At 37.3% G+C, this 11,312-nt stretch overlaps 1 protein-coding gene across 3 annotated transcripts; it reads right to left on the bottom strand.

The window, feature by feature from the left end:
- Nucleotides 1–4,618: 4,618 nt before the first annotated feature.
- Nucleotides 4,619–7,354, bottom strand: LOC113019642 (high affinity immunoglobulin gamma Fc receptor I-like). Of its 3 annotated transcripts, none has more exons than XM_026163410.2 (6): nt 7,218–7,354; nt 6,594–6,748; nt 6,330–6,374; nt 5,971–6,210; nt 5,643–5,888; nt 4,619–5,381 (listed from the first exon to the last, which is right to left on the bottom strand). In XM_026163410.2, exons 2-6 carry the CDS (start codon nt 6,622–6,624, stop codon nt 5,368–5,370), a joined length of 576 nt encoding a protein of 191 aa, XP_026019195.1. In that variant the 5' UTR covers nt 6,625–6,748; nt 7,218–7,354; the 3' UTR covers nt 4,619–5,367. The 3 variants fall into 3 exon arrangements, 2 of the variants coding, with proteins under 2 accessions (XP_026019195.1, XP_080149612.1); XM_080293486.1 differs by having other exon boundaries at nt 4,619–5,038; XR_013903593.1 differs by lacking the exons at nt 6,594–6,748; nt 7,218–7,354 and having other exon boundaries at nt 4,619–5,038; nt 5,971–6,544.
- Nucleotides 7,355–11,312: the final 3,958 nt, after the last annotated feature.

Raw genomic sequence — 11,312 nt, 5'->3', positions numbered from 1 at the left:
TCATCAACCGTGGAATGACCCTGAGGGTAGCTGGCCAACGGGTTCAGCCTAACTCGAGCCGCTACACTGTAGCAAGTACCATAAGGACATCTTGAAATGAGAATCGGTGAGTACAGTCACTTCGCACAAAGATTTGTAGCACTGCCATATGCCAATGAGAAACACACCAATACCATTGATGTAAAAATACTGAAATTGTTACTTTACAGAATTGCTAGATGACCAGATGCTGGGGCAGAGGAAGCATGTTCACTGCAGACCAAGTAACCCATATAGTCATTATGGCGATTGCAAATAATCCTATACTTGGAAGTAAACACTTGTGTTTGTTTTGATGTGTTTGAATAAACACCAGTACTTGAAGTTTGGATCCCTCTATGCTTATGGATCTATGACAGAAGTATGAGCCCAAACTGACATGGCCTACCTTGTGCACAGAGAAAGCAAAAGCCAGATGTGTTTTGTATTCATACCATCAGTGTGCAGTTGGCGCATTGTGTGCTTAGTAGATGATGGCTTGTGTGTACTGTTTGATACGGAAACACCATTTTTATGAAGGTGTGAAGAGTTAATCTAGCTGTGTTTGCTTTTGCAAGAGAACTACAATGTTTTGATTATTGGGTGACAGGTTTTCTTATTTGTGTGTAGAGTTTTGCAAAATTAGCCAATAGTTACAAAAAATGTGCTTAAGCAATCAGAAAAAAACTGTAATAATACTGTATTCTGCTCAATAACATTTAATATTTCTTATTTACGGTTACTTATACAATGTTGGTTGTTTCTGTGGATTTCCTGCTGTGTTGCTTTTTCTCACATTTTTTTTTCTTCAGCTGGAGGTCAAGCAAATTTATTAGTTTTTTTTCTCTCCCTCTCCTTCTGTTAACTTTCTTCCTGATTCTTTTTTCTTTTCTCTTTTCCTTCTCCTCATCTTGTGTGATTTTAATAACTCAAAATTTAAAAAAAAAACTAAAAAAAAAACTAATTCACTTCTAATAAAATATGGATAGTGGACAAGTAAAGCAACAGCCAAAATTATCCACTTTTGAAATAAATCTTTTGGGCATTTCTTTGGCCTTCAGACAACAATTCTGATTGTTACACTGCTGGACAGGACAGGAAAAAAAGAAAACAAAAAAGTTAGTCCCACGTGTGGGGAATTTGTTTTGTTACAGGTGTGAACAGTGCAAAGTTGCCTAGAAAAATTACAGAAAAACACTGGAATAAGATATCAATAAGATACCGTACACAATAGAATAGAATAAAATAAAATTAAATACTATGTATAATCAATAAAATAGAATACAAATGCTATATACAATTGAGTATAATACAGCAATGCCAGAAAAGAGTATTGCACTTAGTGTTATTGCTATTGCACATGTGTGGAAGTGTGTGTTTGATCAGTTGAAGTCTTTGTTGTTTGAGTCTGACAGCAGTGGGGAGGAAAGACCTACGAAATCTCTCCATCCCACATCGTGGATGCCGCAGCCACTGAAGGAGCTGCTCAGTGCTGTCAGAGCTATTTGTAAGTATCTGTTTGTACAGCTTCCCTATAGTGGCTCCAGCACATTACATTAGCACAATGTGCAGGTAGTTCTGCATAAAAATAGCTCATGGAAATGTTTTTTTTATGGGGCTACTTTTACTTTCTTGCTTTGCGTACTTTTTAGAGCGTCTACTTTTTCACCTTCACTTGAGTAAAGAAGATGAATCAGTATTTGTAGTTCTATTTAAGTACAGTCTGTACTTTTGTTTTTAGTTTTCCAGTGAGTTATTTTTATTGATGGCAGTTGGGCTAAAATTTGTTCATTTTAGCCCAACTGCCATCTGCTGGTCGTCATGAAATATTGCAAGATTTATTTTTGGGCACAAAAAGTTTACAAGTTTGACAGTGTGTACATGTGCCTGATAGCATCTTTAAAACCATTAAAATATCTGTGTATTGTGATTTCTGTCAATGTTTAAAATAATAATGATTAGGAAATATTGTTTGGTATTTAATGGGCATTATTAAAGTCACTTATTTACCACTTGTTCAGTTGCTTGATAGAAGAGGAAACATTTAAATTAGTGTAAATGACACAGTATTGAACTAATTGGCAGCAAACATGATCTGTGTGATCACATAGCGCAAGAGAGAGAAGACAGGAGGTATCATTAGAGGGAATTGTGTCTGATCCCAATTTTTTCTTAGATCATTGCTGTATTGCAGTGTATGAGCATGTGGGAGTGTGTGTTTACGTATGTTTCAGATTAAATAAAATCATTAATGGAGATTGAGTAAACATAGTTTTCCCTTGCACCTCCTGCGTTACAGTTACATTGGATGTCAGAACTCCAGAGTTGAGTGTGTGCCGGTGGTAAAGACAGAAAGGCAAGGGAAATCAAATTCTGTCAAGCATCCCATATGTAACTATTGTAACTCACAACCTTGTGCTAGAGTAGATCTCTTAAAGAGAAGCAGTTTGTATTCTTTGTGTTTGTGAACATAAAACGAACTATTATCAAAATAAAACGGGAGGTTGAGGATAAACGTTGAAAAATATAGAATACCAATAAAATAAACAACAAAAAACAAAATACAAAGCCTTGAATATTTAACACGTACACAAAGAAAGATGCAGGAAATACCAACAAGACAACTAATTTTTGTCAATTCAAATATATCCTATTCTGGTTTTTAGTAAAGAATAAAAAATTATTAATCACCTTGAGGCAACTGTTATTAGGATTTGACGCTATATAAAGAAAACTACATTTAATTAAACCAAATGCTTCTACTTATAGAAACAATCTGTTTGTGCTACTAATCATCGTTTGCTGCAGTTTCCTATATCATGAAAGTTACATTTAAAAAAAAGATTGAACATGAGGTAAATATAACAGGTGGGCTCTGAACATGTCTCACTCTGTGCGTTGAGTCTCCAGCTGACTGGGATAGCAGAAATTAAATAAAAATCAGGGGGTGAAAATTCCCAGAAACTGCATTTCCTCATGCATGTCCTGCAAGTCCAAACTGTTAAAATTACAACTTGTGAACAACTAAAGAAATACAGTATGGTATAAAATAGTGTTTCTAGCTTTCTGTAGCTTAACCTCCTCATTGTGCAGATTACATCTTATTTTTTTTCCATCCACAGACCAGAGAGGGATGTAATCATGGCTCCTTCACCCATCTACAATACTAGCTGTTGTCATTTAACCTGCACCTTCTTGTGCTTGCTTTATAACACTGATGAGTTCCTCATTCATCTGTTTTCCATATTTAAAAAGTCCATTCACATTTTGTGATGAAGCTTTTGTTGATCCTAGTAAACACACCACTTTTGAACTGAAGCTGGAAACAGTAGTGAAGAGACTTGCGTATTTGTTTGTGGCCATGTTTTTCTAAAATAGAAAATTGTTTTTATTCTCTAACATAGTAAATGAAAATAATATGTGATAGTGGAGACACACATTTCAGTGCAAAGTAAGTCACAGGTCACTTATGTCCACAAACCAGTCACAAAAAGTCTTGACAGACATGTAGCAGTATATGCTACTTTGCATGTGGTTATCAGGGTTATATGTTAAGTGGAAGTGGGAAAAACTCTGACTCAGCTTATGACTTCTGCTTTCATAAAGTTTTGCCAAACAAATGCAGGCACATGATATTTTTTGGCTGCATTGTATTTCGGCTTTCTAATAGATATTGCTGCAGCATGAAAAAAGACACCACTTCTTCTGTCTGGGTACACGACCACATTAGGCAGGGTGTTTAAAGACGGGCTGTCCTCTGTCTATGGGCTCAAATTGTGGCCATAGATATGTTGTACTTGTACATCAAATGCGTAGTTGTGAACTGAGTTTTGTAACCTCGTAAACCACAATATCCAAAAATGTTATGTTTGTGCGTGTTTGTGCGTCCATAGATGAGAATTTGTGTGAATTAGGACCAGAAGCTCAGTAAGCCACCTCTCCGACAGCCAAATCCATCTGTTCTCTGATTGGATTGTTACATTTGTGATTGACATAACATTGACCAATCAGCTGAAAGAAAGGGAAAATTGGGTCAAAATTTGTACTTGTAAGTTCAAACTCACACACAGCCAGGGAACTTGAGCGCAGAGTTTTACATGTAGTTTTTTTTTATAAGATATGAATTGTGTTGAGAACACATACACGTGATCCTGAATCAGAGAAATAGCATTAAATGTTGTGACTGTTGATAGAATCATAATGTATATGTGGTTGTAGTACTGATTAAGTATACTCAATTGCTTAATACTGATCAGAATATAACCAGGTATATTAATCATAAATATGCTTAAGTTAACCAGTATACTGCATAAGAAAATTTAGAACATAATAATGAATCTGAAGACAGGCCTCAAATAAATCACCTTGAGGCAACTGTTACTGTGATTTGGCGCAATATAAAGAAAACCAAATTGAATTAAACTTAAGACTTTGGTGTGTGTGTGTGTGATTGTGTATGTGTGGGTTGCGCAAGACGGGAGGGAGTGAGAAATATATAATTTAATAGAGTTTAACAGAGAACAAGTAAAAGAAAATATTTCTATATAACTGGATTAAAAGGTAACAGCTTGTAACAGCATTCATACACTTACAAAAAGTCAAAGCACATAGATCAAGTTTATTTAAGTTAAAATTTTAAATAACAGACAATTGCTTTTGTTAGCATTTCAATCCAACACTATGTGGGTTTGTCAGGTTTATCTAACTGAATACGCGCATGTTTATAACAATTAATAGACATGCAAATAATGCAAATGGACACATCTATTTCAATTACAAAACAATACATGGCATATTTGGATTGTTTAATATATCAATCAATGAAGAATGGAGGACAGCTTAGCATAGCAGTTGCAATTTCATGAGATTGAGTTTAAATTAGGTGTTGTGGCTCTGATTTTCCCAGAGTGAAGAAGTCCCACAAGCAGCAACAGCACAGCCACCATTATGATGGTGAACACAGTCCGTAAGACGAGGTAAATATGACAGCCAGGCTGTGATGAGGGGTCTGTCTTGGTCTCTGTGTGATTGATTGAGGAGATAAAAACAATTCATTAATTATTTCAGTGTTCACCTTAGTTATTTACTTAATATTTACATTGGCAAATTCAAGGGCTGAAAAACTGGCAGAAATGCAGTTCCTCTATTGTCCATTTAAGTTGTGAATTTACCTCCATAGACTACCAAACTGTTAAAAAGCCCAGCAAATGAACAATTAAAGAAATATGGTAGAAAAATTATATGTAAATTATATCTGCTCATTTTTCCTCCATATGTAGTCCAAAAGTTCTTATCCCATTTGTTGTTTGTTGTTTATTATCCAGGACATAATTTTTTTTTCACAGTGGTTTATGATGTCTGATCTGAAGAGAAAATTGTGTAAATGATAAAAAAAATTACTGAATTATTTTATAATAAAAGAGTCTGTTTAATCACACAAAGCAGGAGACTGAAGTGAGCAGTTAGCGATCATCAGCTGATTCATGTGTCAGTCACAAACCCACTTCTTTATTTCCTCTTCTGTCAGACAAATTCACCATAAATTCTAGTATAATGATAAGTGATACAGTTGTACTACTACCGGCATTAAAAAGGAGAAAAACAAGACCTCTTCACTGTCTCACCTGTGACACTCAGCCAGCTCTCTGGGGATTCTCCAGCTCCTACAATGCTGCATTTATAAAGTCCTTCATCATATTTTGAAACTTTGTGGATGGTCATGCTTCCTGTTGAGTTGTTCCTGATGTGGACTCCATATTTATAGAAATCAGCCATGAAGTCTGAGGGAGTTAACTTATTTCTGCAGCTCAGGGTCACATCTTCTCCCTCCATCACAGGAACAGCAGGACTCTCCAGGATCACAGAACCAGCTGAATAACAGGAGTTTTTTTTTTTTTTTTAATAAAATTTGATTAAAATGAATCACAAAATATTGTCTCACTGCAAACATACCAGTGATAGAGATGTTGATACTGTTGCTTCTGATCCCTTCTTCATTCTCATACCAGTACTCCCCACTGTCATCTAGATAAACATTTGTGATGGTGCAGGATGATCCTTTGGGACATGTTTTTATTTTCCCTTTGACTTTATGCACAAATTCACAATAAACAACTCCCTCACAGTAAAAGGTCACTGCCTCATATTCAAAGAACTGTAATCTGTTTGGAAGGATATGAAGAGAAAATGCATCTAGATGAAGAAAAGGAGAGATTTACTTTAGTTTTATTTTTGAATATCACAAATCACAAATTTAAGTTCCAAACACAAACTGATAAATGTTCATGTCAGTTTACTTTTCTGGTACTTACCACTTTTCTGATCATATGCACAAAGCAGGATGATCACACTCATCACTGAAAAGACAAAAACAGGCAACACATTAATAAAGAAAAATAACAAAAAAGAATAACCGCCATACGTAATACTTAAATGTAAAACTGCTGACAAAGCTACTTGTTATTTGGCATTTTCCTCTAGATGAAACTTTTCAAACCACATAATTTTCTAAAACCATTATTAACTTTAGATTTATTACAGTTTAGTTTTAATGTGGAAGTGGAGAAAGGACTCACTGAGTTTGACGCAGAGAGCTCTAAAATCCATGATGTCGTCCAGATTGTTAACAACATTCTGTTTCTGTTTGGCTTATTCGTGCTGCTGATGCAACACTTGGCATTTAAAAGAAGAAGCAAAAATGCTGGTCTAGTAACACTGCAGTTTCAGTTCACTGGAGTGAAATCAGAGAAGAAAGCTGCCTTTAATACAACTTAATAATAATTTAATGTTTCTCACATTCACTTTACTACGATACAGTAACATGTGAACAAGTATGTATTAGTATAAAATCCAGAGTGGTATCATTGTTTAAACAAAAAATGCACAGCTAATGGGTTTATTCCAGTACACAACATTTTTCTTATTGTTAAAATCATGAACATACACTTGTGGTGAAGCTGCTTGCACTTATCAGTGTGAATACCTGATTGTTTATGGACATATGAGCACATCAAACAGAGGTACAAATACAAATACTTAAGAGACTGGACATTTTATTTGCAATGATCATTTTCACACAGCGTGTCTATTACATGCATGCATGACTCCTGAAGCAGCCCAATAGGCATAAAAGTTACTGTACGGCTATCATTTGTTAACATGACGCTTGTTCTGATACATGTAATACATTTATTACCAACCCGAGAGTTTATCTGCTGGTCACTGGACATTCTTCTGAAGTCTTAATCCACCTCCAGCTGAAGGTGCTGTAGATTCCCTTCAATAACACATTGGGTCCACTGGTAAAATGTAGTTCTAGTAATCTGCGCTGGATTACTCTGTGGCTTTCTCGAAGGACCCAGATGTAAATCCCCAAATAATGAATTTAAGAACTGAAATAGAATTTTAGAACTGAAACTGAATGGTGAGAAGTGAAATTGAAATTACTGGAAAGAAAATTTTTAAAAAGATGAAATACAGTTTGAAAGGAAATGAATTCATTTTCAAAATATACAATTCAATTTCAATTTAGTGACGATTATTTTCAAACCAATACATTGGATTTCAAATTAGGCTAACTCAAATTCAGTTTTAAAAATCATTTAGTCAAGTTACAATTCAGATTCAATCTGACAAATGCAAATTAGAATTTAACTTATTCAAATTCAGTTTCTGATGGCACAAAGTTCTGCCCAAAATATATCATGTAGAAAAACTGATATGTGCTTTTGAAATTGAACTTCTTTATCTTCTATGAACATATTGCTTGGAGTTTCAGTTATTCAACCTACTTAAGATCAAAGTAAGCTGGCCTAGAAGAAAAATGAGTTTGACATACCCGTGTTTTAACTACCATGATTTCTTTTTAGCTATTTAAACATCAATCACTTTCTTTCACCCAAAATTATTTTGTATTATTCATTCTACATATTAGTATTAACACAGAGTCCACATGGAGGCAGTCAATGCAAACTGTTATCCAAACATAGGATCAAATTAACATAGGAAAAAATAAACCGTCTGGTACATTTCTAGCTGTATATTTGTTTGTTGCAATAATATTACAATATTACAATATTATTTGCAATAATGGTTTCAGCGGTACTACTCTGCCTCTTGCCGTGCAACACGAATACTGCAAGATCTTCTCCCAGGGAGATAAAAGAGAAATCCCCACATACTTTGTGTCAAACGAGTGAATTATGGCCGTGTCAAATTATTTATTGCAAAGGAAGTAATAAAGGAGGTAATAAAAGTTTATGACATGTCATAAAAATATTATATTTCACAACTCAGCTATAAATAATAAATTCAAATTCAAATTCAAATGTTTATTTGTCACGTACACAGTCATACACAGTACGATATGTAGTGAAATGCTTGGACAACTGCTCGTGACCTAAAGAAAACAAAAAAGGAAAAGGCTATGAATAAGAGCGGAAATAAATATGAAAAATTAAAAAGGGTAAATTTAACTAGGAAGGAATAAAATATAAATTAAGGTTAAAAATGAAATAACTGTACAACACACTGGGAAAGAATAAGATAAAATAAAATAAAATAAAGATAAAGATAAATATCAAACACAATGATCAAACATTGTGATGATAATAATAATAATAATAATAATAATAATAATAATAATAATAATAATAATAATAATAATAATAATAATATATGTATAGAAATTATAATTATGTATGGGACAATAATCAATTCAATTCAATAAAACTTTATTGATCCTGAAGGTTGACCCCGAAGGAAATTGGGTTAAGGCTGCCGACCTTTGCCAGCGCCGACTTACCCTTCTGACCATACATACATTACACAAACATCACATGGGGAAGACAGGTCAGAGAGGAATAACAATGGAAAATGCACCACATGAGGAAAGATAGAGAAAAAAATAACTCCCCCCAGACTGAGCTCCAACAGGGAGATCAGTTTGAGAACAGAAAAAAACACCTCTGCACATAGCACAAGAAAAAAAAAAACCTCTAAATACGCCAAAGAAACACATGACAAGCAACAGGGGTGGGTAAAGGGTGAGAGACAGCCGATTTAGACAGTACATCCGGGCCTGCAGCCTGTGCGCTGGTCTCCTTGATCCACCGTCAGCATCGGAAGGGAATAAGCGTCGAAGGCGTTTGGAAAGGGAAGGGGGATGAGTGTGTGCATATCAGTGTATATGTATGTGTGTATGTGATCGAATTTGCGCTCAAAGGTGTTATTCGAGCTAGCCCCTCCAGATGTAATCCAGTTTTTCACTCAGAGGTCTTGTTCTAAGTATTCACGGCAGCCGTGCGTTCTCCAAGATCTTCTCCGTGCTGCACTCAATGAGCCCATTTTGAGAAACTCACGCCTCGTCCCATCATTTCAATCCCAGCGGGCAGCCTTGTGGGGGTTTGAACAGCTGGTTCCGCTTCCTTAATTCTTCGATAAGCCAGGGCCAAGCCAGCTCCGATCAGCAAGAACCCTGTTATCACGGTTCCGAATAGGTAGATATCTTCAGCAGTCAGGCTCACCCGAGGCCAGACTTCTCGTTGAGAAGAGGTGTCAATTGCATTCAGAGACCAGTTGATCAAATCCATAATTCTCTTTTAGGTTTTAGAGAACAGACTGTGAGAGAGTATGTCTGTGAAGGTTCTCAGTCATCCAGGTCATCGTAGTCAAAGGAGCTTGCATAGAAAAGCGTCTGGACTTCTTTAAGTTACTTGAAGACGTTTCACCTCTCATCCGAGAAGCTTCTTCAATTCTAAGGTCAAATGGTGGAGAGTCCCAGATATAAACCTAGTGGGAGTAACCCCCCACGGAGGGACAAAAGGACCCCCTGATGATCCTCTAATCGCCTGAGCCAAGGTGTGAAACTGGGTGTGGGCCCCAATCAGCCAGAGTTTCGGGTGTGTTCATTGTGAAACCTGGCCCCACCTTATCATGCGAATTCCTGAGATCAGATGGCCCAGGATGTGAGTGGGCGTTAAGGCGTCTGGGAAGGGATCTCAAAACTGGATTATAGATGGCAGAGAGTTGGTGTCGTAAACCCCCGCCTCTGTTCAAAGATGGTCGCTCACAGTGGACATAGATGGCTTCTTTCACTCCTCTTTCAAACCATCTGTCCTCTCTGTCCAAAATGTGAACATTGGCATCCTCGAAAGAGTGTCCTTTATCCTTAAGATGCAGATGGACTGCTGAGTCTTGTCCTGTGGAGGTGGCTCTTCTGTGTTGTGCCATGCGCTTGTGAAGTGGCTGTTTGGTCTCTCCAATGTAGAGGTCTGGGCATTCCTCGCTGCACTGTACAGCATACACCACATTGTTAAGTCTGTGTTTTGGCGTTTTATCTTTCGGGTGAACCAGTTTTTGTCTGAGCGTGTTGCTGGGTCTGAAATGCACCGGGATGTCATGCTTGGAGAAAACTCTCCTGAGTTTTTCTGATACACCGGCTACATAGGGGATGACAATGTTGTTGTGTCTGTCCTTCTTATCCTCCCTTGCTGGTGTCTGGTCTTCTTTTCTGTGCCTCTTTGCTGACTTTAAGAACGCCCATTTAGGATAGCTGCACGTTTTGAGTGCTTCCTTTACATGTGTGTGTTCCTTCTTTTTTCCTTCAGGCTTAGAGGGAACATGTTCTGCCCGGTGGTGTAGGGTCCTAATTACTCCATGTTTGTGTTCCAGAGGGTGATGGGAGTCAAAGAGGAGGTACTGGTCCGTATGTGTGGGCTTCCGGTAAACTTCGATGTTGAGGTTGCCGTTCTCTTCAATGTGCACAGCGCAGTCCAGGAAAGGCAAACAGTTGTCCTTTGTGTCTTCCCTGGTGAACTTGATGTTTTTATCCACAGCGTTAATGTGCGCAGTGAAGGATTCCACTTCTTGTGTCTTGATTTTGACCCAGGTGTCGTCCACATATCTGTACCAGTGGCTGGGTACTTTTCCTTTGAAAGAGCCAAGAGCCTTCCTTTCCACTTCCTCCATGTAAAGGTTGGCTACAATAGGTGACACGGGGGAGCCCATGGCACAGCCATGTTTTTGTCTGTAAAAGCCTTCGTTGTATTTGAAATATGTAGTGGTGAGGCAGAGGTCTAACAGGGTGCAAATCTGATCGGGTGTGAAGTTGGTCCTGTCCTCCAAGGAGCTGTCTTCTTGTAGTCGTTTTCTGACAGTCTCCACGGCCTCCGTGGTGGGTATGCAAGTGAAGAGAGAGACTACATCAAAGGACACCATGGTTTCATCTGGATCCAGGGTAAGTTTCTGGACCTTGTCGGTGAAGTCGGTGGAGTTCTTGATGTGGTATGGGGTGT

The sequence above is a fragment of the Astatotilapia calliptera genome, chromosome 3 (genome assembly GCF_964374335.1).
Source record: "Astatotilapia calliptera chromosome 3, fAstCal68.1, whole genome shotgun sequence".
NCBI classification, from domain to species: domain Eukaryota; kingdom Metazoa; phylum Chordata; class Actinopteri; order Cichliformes; family Cichlidae; genus Astatotilapia; species Astatotilapia calliptera.
The sequence above is the reverse complement of the archived record's forward strand: the minus strand, read 5'-3'. Positions and strand labels throughout refer to the sequence as shown.

What these genes read in the sequence shown, in the direction of transcription:
- LOC113019642 (XM_080293486.1), bottom strand. Translation starts at nt 6,624, where the DNA reads ATGGATTTTAGAGCTCTCTGCGTCAAACTCA. An exon ending in TGCATATGATCAGAAAAGTG is followed by an intron (nt 6,211 to 6,329) that starts GTAAGTACCAGA and finishes TTCTTCATCTAG; the next exon opens with ATGCATTTTCTCTTCATATC. An exon ending in GAGCTGGCTGAGTGTCACAG is followed by an intron (nt 5,039 to 5,642) that starts GTGAGACAGTGA and finishes TCAATCACACAG; the next exon opens with AGACCAAGACAGACCCCTCA.